The 25,756-nt window shown below is 35.5% G+C and overlaps 1 protein-coding gene across 2 annotated transcripts in view; it reads left to right on the top strand.

The window, feature by feature from the left end:
* The window catches only part of ftz-f1 (ftz transcription factor 1), a 109,974-nt gene that overhangs the window by 80,243 nt on the left and 3,975 nt on the right, over positions 1–25,756 (top strand). For both annotated transcript variants that reach the window (XM_077446365.1, XM_077446366.1), the window contains one exon: positions 22,452–23,086. In XM_077446365.1, coding sequence (XP_077302491.1) covers positions 22,452–23,086 — 635 coding nt within the window. The remainder of the gene's footprint in view (positions 1–22,451; positions 23,087–25,756) is intronic.

Genomic DNA, 25,756 nt, shown 5'->3' with positions numbered 1-25,756 from the left:
TGTGTATGTTGGTGTGTGTGTATTTGAGTGTATAAAGTTCAGTATGTGCATCTTTATCTCAAACTGAAAAAAAAACTAGTATATTATAATCGAGTGTCGATGGACTTTTGACACACGAAATACGAAATGTTCACTTATTGAATAATCGTGTAACTTATAAATGAATGCAAGGTGTGTGCGTGAACTTTTTTATACACATATAAGACGTTATCAACTACATATATATGAAATCAGTGATGCGTTAAAATTAAGTGTCAGAAGTGTGAAAAAACAAACCATAACAGTCGTGCAAAAATGTAATGTTACAAAAAAAACATGTGATCTCAGTGAAAAGTTTTTAAAATGGATAAATTTCAGTGATGTTTCAAAACTATTGGAAAGAGTTGGCACGTTTTCTAAAGCGCGCTTTACAGGCGTGTGTGATTTTTCCTATGCAAACTCACAGCGCAGTCAACTTTTATTTATTTTCAAGATTACGCTTTCGTATGACAGTGTCGTTCGTGTGGTCGGTCGTTTGTAAAAAATCGTAAAGTTTAATTTCACACAAAGATGTAACCGTTGAAATCGAAAGTTTCATCGTGCACATCGTCCGAAATTGTTAAGAAACACCGACGTGTAGTGAAGATGAGTGAGAGAGACGGATGTATGAATTTCGAATGCGGTTAAACTGCGCTAATGATGTCATAACGTTTAAATGCCGGCCGCTGGCGCAACGCTTAACATCTCAGCGAAACCTACACACAGTCTCCACAAACAAGACAAGACACAATCACAATAATATTGGCCGTTTCAGTTTGGAGGCACTTCATGTACACTTTCGAAAGTCCTTCCTGACATTTCTCGCAAAACTACCGTTCGAATCACTTTTCAAATCTAAGATCCGCATTGTGCACAGCTCAATCCTTAAAACGTCACAATTATAAAAGCTTAATTTCTTTTGTTGTAAAAAATTTCATTTCCAGCCCTTAAAATATTTACTTAACGCTCGACATGTTTATTGCGTCTATAAATCATAAGAATATTCCTTCTAGCTTAGTAGTATCGTCGATAACATCAGGTACATTTCCTTAGAAAGGTATAAATACAGTACAAAAAAGTTTTTTGTATAACGTACCAAATCTTCGACCGTTTTCGGTGTTCTTTGTAAACTAACTGTACATAAATATTGTTATTAAAATCAAATTTGAAACAAATTTAATTTGATTTTACTACATAAGTATATCGTCTTATTGAGTGTGTTTATTTTATTATCTCGGCAAATTTGTGCTTATCTTACAAATATAATTCCGGATCAACATTGATAAATTTCCCTGCTAGATGTTTCGCTTAGAAATATATCGATAATTCCAGATACCGAATTTTCGTTAGTCAATAAATCGTAAATTAATGCCAAGTTACGCGTTGTTAATACTCCAACGTTGATTGATCTAGATTATATATATACAGTCCCATGACAGCGAATTACTAACACCATGCGGATTTTGCAAATTCTATGTTTAGAGCTATATATTGAAGAGTAGGTTCGTAAAATTAAAACAAAGATGTGTTTATAATGATTATACATAGTTTATTTACAATATTAATACAACATATATATATATTATTAATATTTTGTATGTCCACCCTTATTTCGGAGACACGATGCTATTCTTTTGGGCATACTCTCGATACAAGACGCAATGGTTGACTTTATCTCAGGATCTCCCTGCCACACAGAAATTATGTTTTGTTTTAGGATATTTTTATTGGTACATTGGAGCTTATTTAATTTCATTTTAAGGGTATGCCAGACATTTTCTATAGGATTTAGATCGGGAGAATTACCGGGCCAGTGAAGGAGCGGTAAATTGTGGTCGGACATGATTTTTTTCACAATTTTGACTTTGTGGCAGGGTGCAATAATATTGCATTAAGTGCAGGCGATCCCTTTTGTCAATTTTGTTTTGTATAGAGTGCAATAGGGTGTATCGCAATACCGTTATATATTGCGAAACATTCATCATCCCTTCTACAAAATACAATGGCCCCCGACCTTCCGCACTAATTGAGCCCCAAATCATGAGTGACAGCGGGTGTTTCACATTTTTTATGACACAGGACTCATTATACCGCTTGCCGACTCGCCTACGTACGTATTGGTGAGTCGGTGTCATCAATTGAATTGACGACTCGTCAGAGAAGTGAACCTTAAAAATGTTAAAAACATCGATTAATTCAATTCATTCAAAAAAAATTAAACAAATAATTTAATTTCAATTAAATTACCCCTTTCCAATCGTCGAGGGTGAAGTGGCGATGCTCATTAGCCAAATTGAGCCTGGCTTTCTTCATTTTTGGCGTCAAAAGCGTTTTTTTAGCTAGCTGCCTGCCTTTCACCCCCGCGTCTGCGAGACGGCGTTGTATTGTCCGAGTCGATATTTCGGTTCCGCTCCCGTAAATTCGTCTGGATTTTTTTATTTGTGGCAAACCGATCCTTCTCAACAGTATTTATAATATATCGATCGACTCGAGGACCGTATTTTCGAGTGCCACAACAATTCTTACGCTTGGTGACCGTAGGATTTTCACCTCTTTTTAGTTGGGTGCTAATTTTATGCACACTGAAAACGCTAACCCCCTGATCTTTAGCAATATATCGTATAGAATACTTCCCAGTATTTAATAATGTGGAAATATTGGCGATTTTCTCCATAGATAAATCTTTATTTCTTCCCATCTAAAAAGGAAAGGGGGTTTTTTCACAAGCAATTTAAACAAATAATTAAGTCACATTTAAAAAATTTAAACACTTTAACTTACTTCAATGATATCGATAATATACAGGAAAGCAAAAATCTCTTCAAAACTAACTTTTCTCCCAGTGAAAGCACACGTCTACACCAAACGAATTTCAAAGCCAAACTGTGTATTTGCACTTGTTCGGTTTTTAAACTATTTGTATAAACACTACTCATCCTATTCTTCTCTAAATACATAGAATAGGATACAATGAATGGTCTACAAAAAAAACCAACCCAAAATGTTACTTAAGACGGCGCAGGTACACAAAATAGGGTAAATACGCGGGTGTTAGTAATTCGTTGTCATACGACTGTATATAAATGTTATATGATGACTAAATTCGAATCGAATAATTTTTGAAGAGTGGCCATATACATGCGATTTAATATTGAGTTGATGACGTGTGGTTGTAAATTATGTGAACGGCTAAATCGATTTGTATGAAGAAAGATATATCGTGTACGGTATGGTATTAACTAAAGTGCTCTTTTTTAATATGAGACATATGTATATGTATATACATATACGTATGTAGAGGATGAATGAAAGAGTTTTTTCATCCAATGTATTCACTATTTTTTCTCAGTAAATTAATAGTTGAGCCTCATTTAGAATCTTGCAATTATTATGACTATATGGGGAACACCTAATTATAGGCATATTCAGTTTGAATGAAGGGAAACTGTCGATAACAACTCAAAACACCTGTCAATATCGTTTTGGTTGGTTGTTTCTTGAGCACTAGGACGCTTATCGAAGGTTGCGGAACGTCATGCATATTTATGTCGTGGACTCGATAATTAAAATTTTAAGCAAAATAATTACGAATTTCTGAACTTGTTTGTCGGAAATGTTGAGTAACCACCGGGTAGAGCTGGCTGCTTACAATCGATAATTTCACTAATATAATTTACATAAAAGAATTTTCCATACGTATTGACCAACGCACTGCAAAATTGTGACCCACCAAGATTTCAGCACGGACGCTTGAGAAACATCTGGAGTTATTGCACGCGGACTTAAAATCCCCTTTTAATGTGCAAAAATTCCAACTCCCTTAACACTTCAAACGTCTATTCTTAGAATGAAATGTGAAAACTGCCGCACATTACTATGAATAACCGCTGCAACTTCATTTACATCTGCTGCTGCACATTTACATCGAAAATGATAACAATAATTCTTATTTGTGTAGTGTTTTCGTGTCCATCACCTTGGTCATGCTGTGTACACTAAGGTGACCAACTTTTCGATAGAACTCAATCCTTGACATCGCGATTCTTTCGATTTAGGTGCTTCTGAGTAAACTATGTGTATCCGCTTTGATGCAAGCCTTAAATTGTGGTCTGAGCACTGGTGTGGTGCAATTTTTATGTCTAAACATAGCTTTCCGAGTGCGCTAATAATGATCGAGCGTAATTCTTATCATTCTCATTACTGAACGGTTAACCAAGCTCATTTGACATTGCAACAGTACAACATAGTTTGCAATTTCACCACTACTGGGTGCACATGTCCAACGTGTAATTGGACCATCGCTTTGTTTTCGTCGATTCGATACATCCTTTTCAAAACTAAAATTTCATCAATTCTTTGATAATATTTCAATTAGACTTTTGAATCGTTCGCTGTGGAATCAGCGGTCTGTTTTGTATAGAGGCGCTTAAATTCCGTTGATAGCTCTTGTGAAGTATGCATTGCCCCGTCTTTTCACGCGTAACTTACGCATAACCCAGAACATGTGTGATATGTATACATAGGTCGAAATTCCCGATTGCTTTTACATATAAAAGAGTGTAGTAGTATAATATAATTTTAATTGAAAATATTTAAAAAGGAAAAAGTCGAATTTATTAAATATGTTATATGATTGCGTTATTGTTTAATGCTAAAATATACCCAAATAGAATCTCTGTAGGTGGTTACTAGGGATTAGTACAATTTAGCTAGAGTGGCTTGTAAGGGGGCATAGATACTGGACCGATCGATCTTGAAGGAAATTTCAACTCCTTGAAGGAATTAAATTTTGCTCTATTCATTTCCGAATTTTGCTGTGTGTATTTCGTGTTTTGTATTTCGAATTAATCTTGTTTGTGTTGTATGTTCGTTTCTATGTAATAATGAGTTATTAATAATTCTAATACATTTGCCGAGAAGTCGGATTACCCTTAACGGAAAATTGTTTTTTCGATATACATAATTTAATATATACATAATATATATATAATTGCTTTAATTCCAATCGATTTTCCGTTCATTTGCCATTTACATAAAATAATTGCGTAGGCGGTACCAATAGAATATAAACCAGCCTTTTCAACATAAAATTTTAAGTGTATTATTATTATTATTATTTTTAAACCGAAAATAATAATTACTTGAAATAATAATAAATAATTCTTTGCCCTTATCAATGATTGTATTTAGATCAGAGGACCTATGTTCTGCTACTACTGTGCAATTTAATTCCAAGACTTTTATAGATTTAGTTAATATGTTCTTCTTTTCTTAACTTCTCATCTATTTTGTACGATACGAGAGTTAGAATATGAAAGACAGCATTTTTGCCAGAATGAAGTTCACTTTAAATCATAAATCTTCAATGTCAATAACTATGAGCTGAAATTGTCGGTTGATATTACATAAAAATAGTGATATTACATACAAACTATTGTGTTATATAGTAACATGTCAGATAACCTATACATGATTTTCATTGTGTCAGATTGAGTTTGTTATTTCATATTATGATATTATATTCTGGAAAACAATAGAGAAATGAGTAACATATACGAATATTGTCTGGTGAAACCATTAATAATACACGTCCCTTATTTTCGACAGCAGTGTCAGGGCTCAGAATTTGTAACACTATTGTATGGATAGTCAGTTTGCAACATTATCTTTGAAACGAAGGCTCGGAAATATGAGCATGTATAATATCTACATGTAGTTATGTGGATGGCTGTGGCGTAACACGGGTATTTCAAAAGATTTTCGTCAATTTTTGCCGCATATCGATACGATATGCATATGTATCTTGTTAGGTTTTTTATTATTATAAAAAATATGGCAAATTTTGGTTCATTGCAATATACAATTGAGTTGATGCCAATTTTTCAAAAGTCCACCTTTCAAAAGCTTGCTTGTGAGAAAAAATACACAATAGTATAGTAGTTACATCGAATTAATTTGAGCTACCTGGAAAGTCAACAACTTTTATTCGGCTTTGATTTTCTCTTGGAAACTACCTGTTAAAAAAATCAGTGCATCAATACCTCGCTTTACTGTCTACTTTTTTGATGTACTGCCAAATAAATACATTTATCAGGAAACACGGCTATACTGTTTCAAAAGTAATGATTCCGAAGATGATTCTCCTGAAATTTGAGAAAATATATTGAACTTGGTTTTGAAGATTGGTCGATTTGCTAGACGCTTATGAAAGAACGATTCAAAATTGTCTTACCAATACCAAAAAATGTGCAGATCCGAGACGCATCTTTGTCATTTTCTCGTGTTTAAGCTAAATTCAAGAGAGGATCGATATTTTATTTGATTTTTACACTCATATGTGCTATGACAGTATTTACCCCAAGGCGAAACAACAGTATATATAATACAAATAGAGACATCAATAGACAATCAACAAACTTTTGACACATGAAATTTGCGGAAAAAAAATTATGTAGGTAGCTTTATCGAGATTCAACAAATTCGAGATGCTAATAACTGAAATTTGCGGATCCGCCACAACGATTAAGCTATAAAAATCGGAAAATTCTAACAGGAGACGGTCGATCTATGTTTTTTCAATAACCACAAGATCTATCTGGTATGCAATAGCTCCACCAGTGCACTACGCTGTGGCTATTTACTAAGTCCTTCACTATATTAGTTCGGAAGAGATTTAAAAATTAATCCATTCTTCTCATTGGTTGGTGAAATTACGACAGTATTCACATACCTGGAAATACATGGTCTCACGTAAAGAGGGCAAACTACAAAGCTAGAGAGCAAAAAAAAAGGTTCACCATAGAAATGGACAATGGGGCGCCGGGCTTTAATTATGGGTCTACCTCACGGGACCGAAAGTGAAACGCCCGAAAACGCAAATATCGGAAGGCAAAGATCGAAAATCGAAAGATCTTAAGTCGAAAGATCAAAAAAGAGGGTGCATGGTAAACGGTACTATGTATATATAATATATCGGTCTCTGACGAGCCCTTTTTCTTGCCTTCCGTTTCACTTTCGGTCCCGTGAGGGAGACCGTTTAATTATAACTAGTCTTCGGCGTTGGCTGGGTACTCGTCAAATAACAACTGCTTCATCAGTACACAAGCAAAAAGGGTGGTTGACAATTCTAAACCATCTCACCGCCGGTCTTTGGTTATTACTAGGGATCGGCGGTCGAGTTGCCGCCATAAAATAACAATAGACCTCTCCATAGTCCGAGAAAGCAAGAGATCAAAAAAAAAAATTGATTGACAATAGTGAACCAATTTTTTAGCCGTCGAGCATCTTGACAGTTGTTATTAAGCCGTCATTCTTCTATGCAACGGTATGAGCATTCGATAAGCGACATGTCTTCGTACCGCCAACGTGCGCCCTCACGAATGGTCGCCAGTTCCACGTCAAAGCAGCGCTGGGATTCGGTCGAGGACAGAGCCCGCCGATGTGTTCCCTCGACATTGTCGGCAAATGGTAATTGTGGTACAATAGTAAATGTAGTAAATTCGAAATCCAATGTTTGCGATTCGGCTACGGTGTGCGCGTATTGAGGTCGACTCCCGCGCCGGTGACACAACACTACACTGCCAGCGTTGCGACATCGACTCTTGAGCACGCAACACGCACCGCAACTTGCTGCTTGCCATTGCCTACCATTGTTGCTGCTCTTGCTGCTGCTGCTGCCGCTGCCCACAGCCACTCCCGATACTCCCGATCGTCACTCGAGCCCGGTTTCACCACATCAATCCGCAACGTTACCCAACCGGCGACTCTGACGAAACGTCACGTGACTGACTGCTGCGCGGCCGCCATCTTGCTGACGTGCTCTGGCCGTTTGATGCGCCATCACGTTCACCCACCGCACCTTGACCGCGTTTCATTTTCAATTTTGACACTGCACCGTCGACCACGGCAAAATTCTAGTCCAGACACACAGAGACACGTCACAACAATGACACTCGGATAAATATAAATCCACCGTACGACAGGAGGTCCAGCCAAACATCTGCATCCTTATGTATACATGCTTCGATTGCAATAGAATTTCTGCTTAGATCAAGCCTTACATAGCTATAGGCGGTTGAGGTTTGCTTGTAGACTTTAAAGGCCACGGTTCAGACTGTTCGATCTTCTCGTTGGACTATTTTCAATGTTTTGCCAAATCATATCGATTCTATCTATGTACATGGTTGAGTTGTTGAAACAAGCAACATTTGATTTGATTTTTAAATGCTTTTTATTATTACAATAATACATCTTACATCTATTTTAATAGCTACTGATCTACTGATCATTTTTTATTTTACAATTTTAATTTAATTTTGTTAGTAAGCATAGTATTATGCTATTCTAATGTTAATGTACAGCTTAATAGGAAAAAATAGCCCAAAAACCTACATAATTACAATTCTTAAAATTGCTCATAATATATCTAATACATAATATTAATTAAATTCGACGATCTAACGCAGATTGTGTTTAGGTAATCGGTGTTTATACCTGTAAGGTATAGAAAATTTGTTGTAATCACCGAGACTAACTAATATATATAAAAAGTGCTAATTTTTACACTTCCTTGGTCGTTTCGGTGAATGTAAAAATCCTTGCAAATGTTCCAGCCACGTAAAATCGATACTGGAAAGCGTGAGCATACATTTTTAACGATGCGTTAAAAGTGACTGTGATAGGAGGTGGGTGGAGGGGGGGGGGGTTTCCAATAAGCGCGAATTCTCACCGTGAATTACGTATGGTATGTATTGGTGTCAAGGTGAAGATGTGCGTTCCACGTATATGAATGCGTTTTTCCTCTTTTTTTTGGCTTTAGTCATTTGGGTGTCCGTACAGAGATTGTTGCTATTTTTAGAGTGGCTAGTTCGATTCGCATGAAAGTGCGTGTGCGTTGCGCACCGTCGTCGTGTTCTCTCACTTTCAGCTGAAGTGACCCAGTTCGGCTCGGCCTTGACCGAATTCCGTTCGTAGCCGTTCGCGCTTTGTTTCTCTGTGTCTGTGCGTTTTTTATCTCGACTGACACGATTGCCCAGTGTCGGCGGCCCTGACACATTTACCGAAGGTCTTATCGACCTTACAATTATTGTCTTATCGTCTTCGTCGCATACACCTCGCATAATTACGTACGCATACCCCCCCCCCATCTATTCCTCTCTTGAAAATTTCCTACGTCACATCTCCGATCATCGTCATGCCAACGATAACGTCACAAATTCACCTGATAAATTTTGCACCGCTTTCGGAACGTCAGCTTAATTCTGGCATCATTTTTTTTCGGTACTATATATGTACATACCTATGTAATCTATGAAGAAGACATTTTAATTAGCACTGATTGTACTTAAATATATGATTTCGGGAGTGTTTGCAATACAAACATACGACACGGAATGCCCAGGTTAACACCGGCGGTGAATGGGCGTGTTTTTTTGTCATTGTTAATTCGTACGATCTCGATATTTCGACATGTTTTTCCTGTATTTCTTCGAATATGGAAATCAGTATGTCAAGACAAGGAAAATATATCACCGACAACACTCCAGAGGGTGAGTTTTGGCCTGGCATCGATAATTTTTTACATGTAGAAATATCTAAAAAAAAAATAAGCCGCGTACCACTTTGTGTGTCTGGGAAGGGCGGCTATTCAGGTCATTATTAATTCGTATGGTATTAAGTTTCTCCTACATGTCTTCAAATATGAGAATCACCGTTATCGATCACTAGCTCAAACCTTTGTCAATACAAGGATAAAATATCACGGGGTGGGTTTTGGGAAGATTGCGACGGCACAGACCAAGCATGCCAGCGTTTTTTTTGCACGTGCAAATGTATCTAAAAAACAAATGCCGTGTACGATTCTGTGGCGTACCTTACATCGATTGTAATTATTAGTACCAAATTAATGGTCATCTTATATTTTCTTTGAACCACGAGGACCAAAATTCATTCTTAATAAAATGTATTTCCATGCCGAAATAGCTTATTGCTGGGAAATATATCGTCTACCAGTTTGCCGATTTTATCTGACCTGATATATTCAATGTTGACCTGAACTATCGCTACCAAGCAATTGTTGACAAACATTGTACAAGTTTGTAATATAATACTACTTGTAAGAAAATTCATTATCAAACTATTGAATAAACCGCCGATTTGACCCAAATATTTCATGTTCAAGTTCAAATAATCCTACTTATCTTCATCCATCTATCGAGTGCCCCAGCTATTTAACTGAAACCTTTCAACTCAGACTTGTGTCACTTGTTCTTATAGCAAGCGTTAAGTTTTATTGAGCACGTCCATTTGACAATGTTGCTAGTGCAAAAAAAAACATTTTTAATATAATTTATTTCGAAAAAAATATATACATATATTTAATCAATTTTATTACTTAGATATTTTACATACGGTGCAATTTTTGAATTACGTCAGTTGATTTTCTTGCCTGAGCGCTTGTGTTCATACCTGTGTGTGTAAGCGCGTACGTTAGTATGGCCGTGTGTAATAAATACGCAAAGTACGTCGTATTATTTACGCTATTGTTTCGTTTTTTAAACGCAACAGATAAAAAAAATCACTTTCTATCAGCGTAATCTGCGCTTTGTTTTTGTGTGTGTGTTTGTGTAAAAATTAGCCGACTTATCTGTTTTGTTGAGTTGCGCAACTCAACTTGACCCACTGACACAAATACCTGAGCTCTGTTTACTGATCACACTAGACAAATAATGTATTCATTCGGATGCGCTCTCGGTATTCATTAAGTAGACACTTTCTGTTTCTATTTTTTTTTTTTCACCTTTACCTCATGACTATTCAGGAAATTTATTCGGTTTTTTTTTCATTGAGGAAATTTGTAGAATCTTCTGTATTCCGATCGGCTACTCATTGCTTATGTAAGATTTCATTTCTAAACTGAAACCATATAGAAACAACACCAACGCAAAGCTATGCCTACTTACATAATGAGGGTCATCCCCTGATATTATCGATAATAGTAATGATTTAAAAAATATATATTTAGAAAACAGCGAGACTCTTTCTGAACTCTGGGAAATCTAGGTCAAAATAAAGCATGGCGACCTTGTGATTTGGCAGTACCGTAAAATTTTCTGCAATTTGATTCATATTATATTATTACTAACCAATCAGTTATATAATATTTGCTTACTATGATAAAAAATTGTTATCTGAGAAAAAAAAATTATTCTAATGAAACCAATTCATATTTGATGACAATGCAAAGTCAAGCATTCCTTTTTTTTATTCCACTTTCTTACTTATACAAATATTCGAGTACATTACTCATAGTTCCCAAACTAACATTCATTGCTTTCATCTCATAAGCATTGTCTTCGGTTTTGACCTAACTTAAAATATTCCTTTTGAACTGATTCGGTGCCCACCGTAGTGGTAATAATTCATTTATTTTGGTCTTGGCTTCTTTATATTTTGGAGCTATGCAAATAAATCGCCTTTGAGAAAAGTGCTCAATACATAAAATATAAACGTTACTGATCTATTATACACGTACATGCATTATACTATGGTAATAATCCGTTATCGGTTCTTTTCGGCGTCGTTAGTATAATATTATGAAGTCACCCAATTTTTAACATATCTTGCACACACTTCCTCTTGTTCTCTACGCAATTTAGATTAGTTGTAAATTTAATGATTTTGTACTAACAAAAATTAGATTTTCTTCCTAAAATGATATAATACTTTGTTCGACGGGTTAAATGCAATAAACGTACATACATAATCATCGCATCGACGTGAAAGCACGTTCAGTTTGTATGCATTTTAATATCTGCGTCTTCTGCGTGTCGTTTCGAGATGAGCGTGAGAAATGCATAGATTCCATGATTCGTATTACTAGCTTATACATGCGTGTATATATATTTATATACAAAAAAATATATATATCGGATCCAAAGTTCTTACAAGTGGGACGAGGTCGTCGCTGTGTTTGCCTCCAAGCCTCTATTATTGTGTTCGCTATGTATGTTTGTGCTCGTTTATTCTCTTTACCATGTATTGTCATGCTAAAAGAAAACTTATTTGTGTAAAATACACATACAAATGGCCCTAAATGCATTAGAACCTCAATTATAGGAATTTAAATTGTCCGAATAATCGACGATAAATCTTGTAATCCGCTGTTAGTTTGGTCTTATTCGGACGATCGACTGTTTCAAATATCGGTATATTCATCTAATGAATATGTATATGTGCCACTCGGTAATCTATGTATGTGGTTTTAGCTCTGAAATTAAATTAATATGTAATTTTCTTGAGGTTAAATTTATATTTCACTTGTCAACTTTAATGGTACGCTGGAATCTGGATTCATATGGTTTTCTCAAAAAATCTACGTTCAGTTGATTGATCACCCACTTTACAAGATGGATAAAATCTATCCACGTTCACAGACTATTGATGTAAAGTGTAAAAGCACCTTTAGACACTTACACTAAACATTGTAAAATATTTTAATATTGATCTAAATCTTAGATTATTTATAATCAAATTATCGCTAAGTATTCCATTTTTTACGTTTAAACTTTAGTCATCTTAATTTTGACACAAAAAGTATTTCAGAAATTAACTTTGCATCTAGGGAAATATGTAGGATTTTGTTTTATCTTATTTATCTAATACAGCAATAAAACCCTTAATGTCGTTTCGTTGTACTATAATAGAACTATTTTTGTTGTTATTTTGTGACTTTCTAACACCATTTATATCTTCTTACTGAATAAAATATGAGGTTGAACATTTTAAACCGACAAACTGAATTATGATGTGATGGGCGTATCCTCATGTCATTGTTTATTCGTAGGATCTTATTATTTCGACAAGTTTATTCTACATTTCTTTAAATATGGGAATCACCGTTATCAATCACTGTCAAACCTGTCAATACAAGGATAAAATATCACAAAAAACACTCGAGGGGATGAGTTTTGGCTTGGATCGCCATATCATAGATCAGGCGTGCTAGCGTTTATTTCACATGTGCAAAACTTTCTGGGGAAAAAAACACGTGCCGTGTACCTCTCTGTCTGCGACTTTAAAATTGTACCAATGACGACAATAATACTAAGGATTTTCAATATCGATTTTATTTTGCTCCTTCTTGATTGATTTAAATCTCTACATTTATATTATACTTGTATATATAATTTGCACATTATTATTTAGCCATTTCATGCACGTGTATTGTATAATGTTTACATTATTATTGTATTCGCGCTTAAGTCTTTAATTCTTCACGTGTTCTGCAAGATAGATATTGAATGGTATTTTGAAATTGTTGCATTTGCGCACTCTACATATTTTCAAATAATAGCACGTTCATACAATTTTTGCACGTAATAATGTTTGTATATTTTTCCGTTGACAAATGGATAGTCTCACACTTTCAATTATGATACAGTATTCTGTCATATTGGATCCGCCTTTATCTCTCAGTGAATGGTAGAGTCGATGACAACTTTTATTTCATTCATAACAAACCTAATAAAAAATGCTTATTCAAATTGGTGAGATAATTTAACTGTTATTACTACGCTTTTTATCTGAGTTTTACCACCGCAAAATTGCCGTATTATACATTTTATACGTAGATTACGTATACGTATGTACAATGCGTAATTTTTATCAATGAGCCTATTATATTACTAAAGATTTCCTTATAGGCTTGTACTTAGTAAGTAGAGTATAATGCAGCCGTGGACAAATGCTTTAGGCCACTTGTAAAAAGTATAATATTTACTGTATATTTAATAACTAAAAAATCCTGTATATTGGTTTCCGGAAAATGCCATCGCCGTAATATAATTTCCTTGGCTTTTGTTTTATTCAGCCATTTTCTCTTCACAGTAATGAGAAAATTTATGATGGGTCACTTTTTTTTTATGTATAACCCGTCAAAATTGTCCAAGAAAAGGGTCACGCGTATAAAAATAATGCTGTTTTAGTTATTCATAAATTCAATTCACTTTATGAATTTGTGCTTTTAAAAATTCTATTCTACCACAAATATATGTATGCATTCGAACAGCACTAGTGAACAATAATTGTAAATATCCTATACGTGCATATATAACACATTGGGTGCATCGTGAGATAAATTCATACATACATTCAATGTATAAGTCGCATTATTATGATTCTTGTGCAAAACACAATTTTATTATCAATACGTTTCATCCTCCTTGATTTTGTTTCATAATTCATCTTCACTCGAGGGAGTCCTCGCCGCCGAGTTAGCCTAGGGAGATTAAATGTATTAAATTTCGCGAATTCGATACGTAACTTTAAACGACTATTTTTTTTAATTAATTCCGTGAACGATCAATAGGCAATATTTGTTCAACATAACGACTCGTTAAAATCAGTATTTTATAGTTGATAATAGACTTAATGCTTTTAACTCGGCGATATTGAATGTGGACCCAATCACACCAAGCTGATTTTTATTGAAATTTTGCCAACATAAATATTTCCAATGACAATACAATGTGTATTCTATCAGAAATTGAGTTGACCCCCCCCCCCCCCCCCCTCCCACTCGCTTGTGTACAAAGTCTTTGAATTGATAAACTATGCTGAATAAATTGTATGTTTTCACTCTGCTACCATATCAATCCATCAACGTTCAGTCCTTTTGCTATTTAAGTGTGTAAATACGCCATGTTTTTCCAATATTCGAGAGATTAAAAACGAACCATTAAATACTGTATAAACCAAACGTTTTTATGTGTGATTTTTTACTACTTAAGTTTAATTATCCATTATTTAAGACCGTGCAAAAAGACAATCAAATATATACGCAAACGTTTCCATTTTACATATAACGATTTTATTTTCGATTCGTATAATGTAATTTATACGAGATTGATAAGAGTTTTTTCCGTTGTTATATTGAACATTATCACGGTATCTTGCAATATAGGTTGAAACATAAAAATGTGGGTCAACCGGAAGCGGTATTTAATTAACTCGCAATTACACACGTTTTCCATCAAATTCGTACGCATTTTTTTTGTACGTATAAGAAATAACTAAATCCACACAATAGCTTAGGTGTGTGTATGCATAATAATTATAATAATAAGTGTAGATTTACACCGGCGGTAGTTGATTAGACAAGTGTTGTATGTTGTGCCGCGTGCCGGCTGCATTATGCAACCGCCCGCACCCCAAGGACAAAGGAAAGTTGCTGTGTGCCACAAACCCGTGCTCCTTCAATCGCTACTAAAAACGCTCTTATACATATATTTATATCTAAAAGACGTCTTTGGCTTTCTCAAAAAACGCCCGCGTGTCACACTAAACGGCCCAATGTTTTTGATTTCTAATATTTACCGAACGCTCTCGGTGATTGTTCAAAGTAATGCAACACAAATTATAAAATATATTAATTTTTTAGATTGTTTTTCACTCTACGCGATTGTGAGAATGAATTGTATGCGTCATCAACATCATATATCTACAATTCAAAAGTGTCGAGTTTCGATTTTTGGAATGTTGACTTAATCAGTTTGTGGATCGTTTCCGGCATCCTATGGGTTGGCAGCGATATTCGTTTTATGGCTATATATATATATATATATATATATATATATATATATATATATATATATATATATATATATATATATATATATATATATATATATATATATATATATATATATATATATATATATATATATATATATATATTGTATACAATATATATAATATACCCATTGAAATACAATATATATATATATATATATATATATATATATATATATATATATATATATATATATAAATATATATATAAATATATATATATATATATATATATATATATATATATATATATATATATATATATATATATATATATATATATAAATATATATATATATATATATATATATATATATATATATATATATATATATATATATATATATATATATATTGTATTTCAATGGGTGATGGTTAATAAATAGGTACTTGCAAAAATAATAAGGTGCTTTTGGGTTTGTAGTTTTTAATTTACGCTCACGCAAGTGTATATTTAGCTTTGCGTTTCGTTTTAGATTTTTATGGCTGTAAATTTGCACTTCGCGAAACCTTTCTTACGAATTTATCTTCTAAACAAAGTGAATATATTAGGTTGATTCATAAGCAATTTCGTATTTGTATAGACCGGCATACTATTTGTTATATGCATTCCAACGTTTGAAGAAACCATAATGCCACAAAGGCAGCTAAAAATATTTAAAACGTACTCTCGATTATCCGAGTGTGGGTAATCCGTTTAGTGGACTCTCTTATGCTAACAATTTTTTTTATCATGTTTAATTCAAATCTTGGATCATCAATTACGTGTTACTGTACTGGTACTGGAACGCCTGCAAACGAAAGTTACGATACTGATATGTTTATTTGCTTAGGTCCATCGACTATGTCGCCTCTCCCAAGTTTTTTTTCAAATAAAACACTGATTAAATCAATGTTGTTCTAAAAGTAATGCCTAATTCTCGCGATATCTACACATGTAGTTCATTATTTCAATGAGGATTTTATTTTCAGGCGTAGAAAGATATTTATTTGATAATATCGAAGCCGATTTGAAAATGTCGACAAGGAAAACTCTAGAAATGGTTAAAACGCGAGTAAGGTAGTAAGGTTTCGATATATGTGAATAATAAATAATCAATTAACTGCACGATTCTGACTTTTGTTAACAATTTATTGAATTCAACCAACGGGGGTTCAAATTTAACAGTATAAAAAATCCTTATTTAACAGCATAATCGGAAAATTCGTATTGATAAAAGAAAATTGAAAGAGGAGATTCTTAAATTCATACAGAAATCACAAATTTTCTCAATAAAAAATACGTATCAATCATGTACATTTTATTAAATGCTAGTATACATATGTACTTCAGTTGTACCGGGTTGATACGATGCGGGTAACTTGGACAATCAAAAACGATTGCATCACCTGTTGCCACGCTGCGAGTAACATCGTGTCAACCCGATCCGGTATTAGTTCAAAACGACTCCTCTGTCTCCTCATTTTTATTCATTAATATATTAACCGATGTTATAATCTAGATTATATACCTACCTACCTGGTTGTGGTATTATATACGTAAAATTCAGCTAAACCTGAGCTTATCTCTAAACTGAAAAGCATTCCCGGCTTCTAAATGCGCAATATTTATTTCCGATAAAATATTACAGAAATAAAACCCGTGTATGTGCATTAATATTTTCAGAACAAGCTTCCTGGTGTATCGCATCACCTAGCTGCATTCGATCTAAGTCAGTCGTGTCTTACTCGGTTTGCGTCTTCTGGCTCGTATCTTGAAGTCGTAACCAACTACATAGCATGGTTTATAGTAAGCGGTTGACCTGGTTAAATGGTCGTAACAACCAGAACGTATACCAAAATGTATGAACATTCTGGTGATTCGTTCTTCACGTATTTATTGTACTCGCACCTTACGTCTCCTGTGCTCATTTCGACATATTTTCCAAGGGAGAGTGCTTTCTCGGAAAGCGAGTACTCGATCTTTTGGGTTTTACAATTTAAAAAAATTGTAATGTGTAAAATGACAGACACCGACGCTTTCTTCTCGTAACCATTGCGATCGAAGATTTTTATAACACACGAAACAGACGTATTTGGGTGAGAACCATAATCATATTTTGCAACTCTCACCATTGTCAGACTCGACCTTTTAAGTTGGTTTCAGAGCTGAACGTCATGCATGTACGATTATATTCGATTTCAATAACAAAAATTCATATTTGATCGCTTTAAATTTTGTTTTTTCCTTCTGGCAGATTGGAAGAAAAACCATTACAAATCAACATCTCAAAAGCTCAAAAACCTCTTCATATAAAACTCAAAAATAGTGTACTCTCGATTATCCGGATAATAATGGAGAGTACGGGTCCGGATAATCCAAACTATCAATTTTTGATGTCGTCTTTTATTTGAGTGACAATATGTATTGAAATCCCGGATCATTTGACTCGCGTTCAAACAAAGCCTCGATGTTTTCCCGATCCGCCATTTTCAAATCATTTTAAATGTTCAGATATATCACTTGCCTCGATCTCTTCACAATCCGATAAATCTATTTCCACGTTAGGACGAATATTTCTCCCTGATTAAACCAGTGTTAATGGTTCTAATTTCGACCAAGATTTTGCTATTCCGTGTATGGCATCCAATATACTCAAATTGATCAAGTCATGATCTTCTTCAGCAAGAGTTTTGAGAAGATCAGCACGATTAAGCCGTTTAATTGATGATATGACACCTTTGTTGAATCAGATTTGTAATATTAGACAGTAATATTTTAGCTATTATAAGACTGTCTTTTCTTTTTAATATATTTTCTTTCGGATAAGAAAGAGTATCTCTATTAACAATACTGCTTTCTGTGGCAACTCTTTACTTTTTAAAAAATCTCTCACTTCAGGAACCCATTTATCTTTGAACAGATTTTCGAAGATCTCTCTATCCATCCTTGCTCCTTTCAGATTATACAAATCAATAGAAAGATTTTTTATTTCAGTCAGTATGATTTTTTGCTTTTCTAAATCTTCATATGATGACATTTTCATAATCTTTCGTTTGGAAGGACATGCAGTACTATCACAATCTTTTGTGAACGCTTCCAACTTTCTTTTTGTTTTACCATCTCGAAAAGTTCCGTATTCTTCAGCGAGCTTTAATGTGGATTCCCCATTTTACAATCTCTCAATATTAACTGAGTTTTTGTTTTATAGTGAGTACAATTTTCTTGCGCTTATTTGTTACGTAAAACAAAATCTCACCGATCAACCAATGCTCCAAATCTAATCATTATTACGTATTCTCATTCAAAATAAAGAATTTATTTCAAGCACTGATATTCGATTGTATTAGAAAAAATCGGTTCATCCGTTCCCGAGCTAAATAACTTCAGAATAGTTATATATGAAACGTTTCTTCGTCAACATATTGGTTGGATAATTTAGTGAATTTTCTATTGCATTTCTATTATTGTCTTAAAATAAAGACCAATCTCATTACAGACATAGCAACAAATCGATAGACGTATCAACAACTACCCATTCATTGATTTCTAAACCAATGGCGTGTCACGCTGCTCATTCCATATTCTCTTCGTAAACAACCGAACCACTTACATAGAGGTTCAAGGTATCGCTCCCATTACAGTTGTTTTTCTTATTTATGTTCTTTTTTTTAAAGTAAACTAAGGTATCTAAAGATTGATTTATAGTGTGGATTTAATATTCGAGTTGAAAAGTGAGACGTTGGGGCATTCGCGCTAAATGCTCGCCGGCGCGTGTAACGAATGTGATACGACGACTGTGTGTTTCTGTGCATTTTACGTGTTTGTATGCACTATTTGTATGTGTGTGGGTGTGTATGTATGCACTTTATTAACGATTACGATTACGTAAATATTAACAGCGTTGCACCAACTGCATTGCTCTCTCGGATATGCGCGCCTCACTGCCATTGTTCGTATTAATTGCATTCGATACTTGCAGTATTGCATATGTACGTGTCATATTTAATAAACTCGCTTTTTTCCATGTCTTTTGACGGGTAATTAATCAGAAGCTGATACGGTGAATGTTCATCGTATTGTATTAGATAGCGTACCAATTCCATTTACATCTCTTGTGAAGAGAACAGATTTTCCACATGGTTTTTCGGCGAATCAAAACAATCAACGATATCAGATGACAATTTATCGCTTGTAGTATGTAATGGGTAGCTAATTTTTCCGAATGTTATTGTTATAGCTTTATTATTGTCAACATCTTTTGGCGACGTAAGAAATATTTTTTTTACATTAAAAGAAACTAGGCAGGCTTTCAATTTGGTGTAGTAAAATCGTTTAAGATACAGATATCAACAACAACAAAAAATCGGGGAGTTTACATCTTAGTTTGTGGCTTACATAGCAGGCATAAACCAGTATACTTAAACTTTTTTGTACAAACTCTCGGACACTATTTTTACTTACCTCTTCATACGTTGTTCTACCTGCTACTAATTTTCAGTTATTTTCAAATATTTTATTTCAATTTGAGATTTTTCCCACATGAATTAGTAATTGTTTCTTGCTGTGATTCCTTTCCATCCCCTCCAGAATGTAACCGTACACGACCGGAGAAATATTCTCTCTCCAAAACACTTTGCATATAAAACTATCGAAATTGAGTTTAGTATTTTGAAGATAAGATTCACGTTGCGTGTTTATTTGGCGTGTGTTTATTGTTGAGCGCAACGTGCAAACGGCGCTTTATTTGGTTCCTCGTGCAAATATTGAATTCGTTTTGGATTGGATTTGTATAAATTTCGTTGTTGATTTTGGCAATTTGTTCATTTCGGTTCATTCACATACATAAAATGCATTCAAAACGGTTTTGATATTACACGAGGAATTCAAGTTACACATGTTGCGATTTTAAAATAATTCATTTACTTTGCGTTGTGTACAATGTAAACAGGAGTGACCCACTTACGACTTTTGAGAGCCACACCACTTTGGAGGTAATATTCGTTGAGTTTATTCTGAAATTGAACTCCTCAATTAAATGCCAACATGTCACTTTTTTTCTATCGAAATTTCTTCTGTTGGAATGAACAATTCTGAAATTACACAATTATCGAAAATAAACGCATTACTGTTAGATTTGACAGACTGTCTTGTCTTGCTGCAGAGTTTTGCTAACACGATTAAATCTTCGTGAGTAATATCTTGACAACCTGTCAACAAATTTTGACACGGCAAATATTTTTTTTGATAGTTCAGAAACAAAATTACATATTTAATTTGGCAGTAGGCGACATTAGTAGAAGAACACTAACTTACTTCTTCCGGTTCTTACCTGTGCACTCTTAAAACCAACACTGTAACGAAAAAGTTCTCAAAAATTTGGAATATTTTTTTTATTAAAATGATTCTAGATGTGGAATTTATATTAATATTTGAAATTTCACTTATTTCAATATTAATTTTTTAAACTTGGCACCATTGTGGCATTACACGTAATCACAATGATCAAAATTACAGATACTTATTCCGTGCATCGAGTATACATACACGCACAAACAAATACACGGCAGTTACATGAATGGCTTCTAGAAGTCGCAAACAGTTTTAGTTAAGTGACAGTACGCAATAGTGATACATAGAATATCACTATTGCTTACTGTCGTTACATAGAATACTGATGTAAATCGAAAACGCATTTCCTAAATCGTTTTATTATACATATTATTAGTATATGAATTTCACATGTGTATGTTCTGGTGGAGGCTAGTATTGTATTGACTTGTAGCAGAGAGGTTCTCTTCAAATGGATCTTTACAGGTATGTAAAATAAAATTATTTTGGAAATGCGTTTTGATATTCGATATAACGTCAATCACTGGTTGCATACTGTCACTTTACTTCAACTGCTTGCGACACGTAGTGACTATTCATGTATTTGTTTGTGTGAGTGTGTATGTTACAGTCGAAGTGTATTTTCAGTTGTAATATATTCCAAATAGCGTTTTGGGTGATTCATATTTGAATACAATTTAACTAGTTAATTATATATCTACAAGTGCAAATGCACTTTCAATAATGTGTGCCAGTTCTAATATAACAGTTTTGTTGATGTTTTTACGAAAACTTTAGAATTCAATAATGCGTTAATATTTTCAAGGTATTACGAATAAAGGTAATGAGTATCGTATTACGATAACTCCTAAGAATGTATTCAAAACAAAAATGTGACTTTCCAACTCAATTTACCAGTCAAGTAACGTTTTCACGAAAACCTAAGCTCTCCGTCTAACTTATAGTTGAACTGTATTTTCAGTTGTAATATATTTTGACCAGTTGGAATGTAATTCGCTATATGATTCAACTTACGTGGGTTAAACGGAATATATTCCAACTAGTCAAAATATATTACAACTGAAAATACACTTCGACTATAACGATAGTTGATACCTTGTGGACTTTTGGATGCTTCCTTGATTTTTCGCCCAGGCAACTTTCTTCCCGTGTATCATTTTCCTTTGTGTTTTTGTTATAAGTAAGCAATAAACCGTTGCCTACTATTATAATATATGACACCAAAAAAAAAAATCAAGTGGCTCTCATTAATTGGTCCAAATTTCGCTTAGCGTTGCAGCGTCGCTCCAACTTTTCAACCACATAATCGGGATTTGCGCGATAGATTGAATGTAATAATATACACACACACACACACACACAAATATACACATACACACATATTCAAACACACACACGCACACATTCACGTGTGGTGGTTGGTTTGTGAAATAAACGGTGGTTAGTAACATCGAGTGTGTGTTTGTTGCAGCGGTTCGTGCAGACAGGATGCGCGGCGGACGCAACAAGTTCGGTCCCATGTACAAAAGGGATCGCGCGCGCAAGCTTCAGATGATGCGCCAGAGACAGATGGCCGTGCAGACGCTGCGAGGTGGAGATTGCAGCCTGGTGCTGGGTGGCTATGGAGGCTACCCGGCCCTGCCCATCAAGCAGGAGATCCAGATCCCTCAGGTGTCATCTCTGACGTCTTCGCCAGACTCGTCGCCGTCGCCTGCCGCGCTGGGGGCGCCGGCGCCTCTGCCCGCCCTACCCGCCCTGCCGCCGGCGCCCCCGCCCGACAAGCCTTGCTACGGACCCAACTCCACCACTCGATCCCCACACTCCGTCTCACCGGAGTCGTTCTCGTTCGATGGGGGCGCAGCCACCACGACGACGCCGGATGCAGGCCCAGCCCCTGAGCCCCTGCGTGTCTCACCCATGATCCGCGAGTTCGTGCAGTCCATCGACGACCGCGAGTGGCAAAACTCACTCTTCGGACTGTTGCAGAGTCAAACCTATAATCAGTGCGAAGTTGATCTGTTTGAGTTAATGTGCAAAGTGTTGGACCAAAATCTGTTCTCGCAAGTCGACTGGGCGAGGAACACGTGCTTCTTCAAGGACCTCAAGGTGAGTTCTTCCATAATTCGAAACTATCATATGTATATGTATGTATGTGTTGCGCGCGCGTACTGTTTTTTTATTGCTACCATGCTGCTATGATTGCGATTTTGTTTGCTACATTTTATTCTGCGGATGTGCTTTATATCAAATGTGACCCATGTTTTTGTTTAGCGTGTAGTTGCTCAATTGAGCCACGTTTTTTGGATACCTTCTTACTTCGGAGGTTGCCGATCGACTCTATCCTGTCCTGTGCCATGTTTGTTTATCAAGAAAGCTTTTGTCTTTCTAAAGATTAGATGGTTAGAGATCGTTTAATTTATATAAGCCAACCCCTACTCCCGGAAGAGGCGCACAAAAGCAACGATTAGTACACGATCTTAGCATGAGCGTCTTTTCCGTTAAGTAGGGGTAGGTCTTTATAAATAGAACGACCTCTACGATACATTTTCGTTAGTGTGAATGTTTTTTTATACCTACCTAATTGTAATTTTTATAACTGATTATATCGCTTGATAATTCGTTTTGAAAATATTAAGCGATTGGATATTTATCGTTGTTAGGTAGAATTTAAAAAAAAAACAACATAGTAACTAAAGTGTCGACCTAGCAACTATTCTTGACAGAATTTGAACATTTCTCTTCACTCACATCAGTCAAGTCACAAACTATGATTAACAATCGGAGTTTGGTTCCGATTTAGCGTTTGTTTTCTGTGTAGACTTCGGCCACTCTTCTGTGAACAAATGATTCCGGATTTGTTTTAAAATCGTCTAAGCAACAGTATGTAGTAGTGGAGCAATCCTTCAATGACAGTTGATATGTTCAACTGGCTATACAGAACAATAATACGTTGGACTGAGTCAGTAAATTCTTTTATTTTTTCGCTCCAACTTTTGGGTGACTGTTCTTCGATTCCTTGGAACGTTGCCCAACTTTTCCGTGCAATGCGTCCGAAAAACTGCAATATCTTTTTCGAGCAGACGTGGACGGGTATATCCTTTAAGCTCCTTCAGAATTAGCACAGATCGTTACTTTAACTTGGGAAATCAGAAGTTCCAGTGCAAGATTCAGTCACCAAAGGTTTTGTAGGTCCATTTCAAGTGGTATTGCGTACTCGATTATATAAAATGTGTCGCTCGCGAATTTTACCTCGCTTTCAAGGTGTGCTGGAGCGTGGTTGGAGCACGTGGTTGACGTCATCCAGCCCAGCTTTGGTGCACTTGCGCACCTGAAACTCTCCTTCCCTTAACATATCTCGTAACAGCAAATGCTGAAAAACATGTTGAATAACGCTGTGTGAAAAACATGTTGAATAACGCTGTGTGAAAAACATGTTGAATAACGCTGTATGAAAAACATGTTAAATAAAGTGTTTTGTGTGTTTGTAGTAATAATAACAAGCGTGGTGGGGCACCACGTCCGCTCGGACAATTACCGGTATATCATTTTTACGCTGAAATTACTGCAGTTATATATTTTTTTCACATGTACAAGTCACGCTAACTCCATGTCAGTTGGCTATGTTGCCACGTCTATGTAAATGAACTAATTTTTTTAGCATGTGCGATAAATTAGCCGATATTTTAATACTTGTGCAAAAGATCCGCGGAACTCTCCTCGTGAACCTCGTACTTGAAAATGTCGCCTATTTGTCGTACACACCCATTTCACACACAATGTTATTGTTTTACTACACTCTTGAATTTAGCAACGAATTATCAGTGTAACGAATGTGCAGACTCTTCAAGCTTCGCTGCAACCCATGGAAGTGGAAACATAAAATATGCTTTTAATTTGAGCAAAATATTGTATTTTTTAAATTATTTTGTCTTGTTTTGCAAATGACAAAACTTTCTGGATTGTGCGGTTAAATCGTTCCATAAAACCCTCAACATGAGGCTGAAAGACCTTTCCGCTGGAGAACGAAACAGTCATGTATCTATTTTGCACCAGATCAATTTCGCATCACTACTTAATTATAAAAACAACAAGGGAAGGTGGAGACATTAAAAGAGCTTAGTTTAATCTGTGGTTTTGCATCTAGGCACAATTCTAATAATTGAGTTGGAGTGCTTGGAGCATTGGTTTCTACACTAAGCACTTGCTCATTAGTTAAGGGAAGATTTTCTCAAGATTGTCCGGAAACTGATTGTCGAAAAGTACAATGGATCGTTCAGTGGGACAGCGCGCTAGCCGAGCGTGACTCAAAAAATGCATAATAATTTAATGAATATACACAGTGACCGACTGTAGTGGTTAAATAACGAGAGGAGCGAGCGAGCAGTATTGAGCAGGCAGTTGTTGCTGCTGCTGCTGCTGCTGCTGCTGCTGCTGCTTCTATCTAGCCAAAAGAAGAAGTCACGCTGGTGGGGCGGCGGCTGCTCGCTGGAGCGTGCTCTCGACGGCGACGTTGCCGACTCCGACTCCCTTTCTCCTTGCTGTGGTACGCTGCTGCTTCACTGCCCCACTGTTGCTCTGCTGCCCCACTGATTCTCCTCACACCCAAGGAAGACTTGGTTCCAAAATCGACGATCTATTTCGTCTACATATGTCTCGCTCCACAACTTCTAAACGCTCAAGAGTGGCTATGCATACTTGAAAAGCATCTGTAGAGGAGGGCAAAGTTAGTCCAGGCGGCTGTCGGCGAATTCGCGTTGCTCAACCTCGTGCCGCCCT

The sequence above is a fragment of the Arctopsyche grandis genome, chromosome 2, assembly GCF_051622035.1.
Source record: "Arctopsyche grandis isolate Sample6627 chromosome 2, ASM5162203v2, whole genome shotgun sequence".
Lineage (NCBI taxonomy): Eukaryota > Metazoa > Arthropoda > Insecta > Trichoptera > Hydropsychidae > Arctopsyche > Arctopsyche grandis.
The sequence above is the reverse complement of the archived record's forward strand: the minus strand, read 5'-3'. Positions and strand labels throughout refer to the sequence as shown.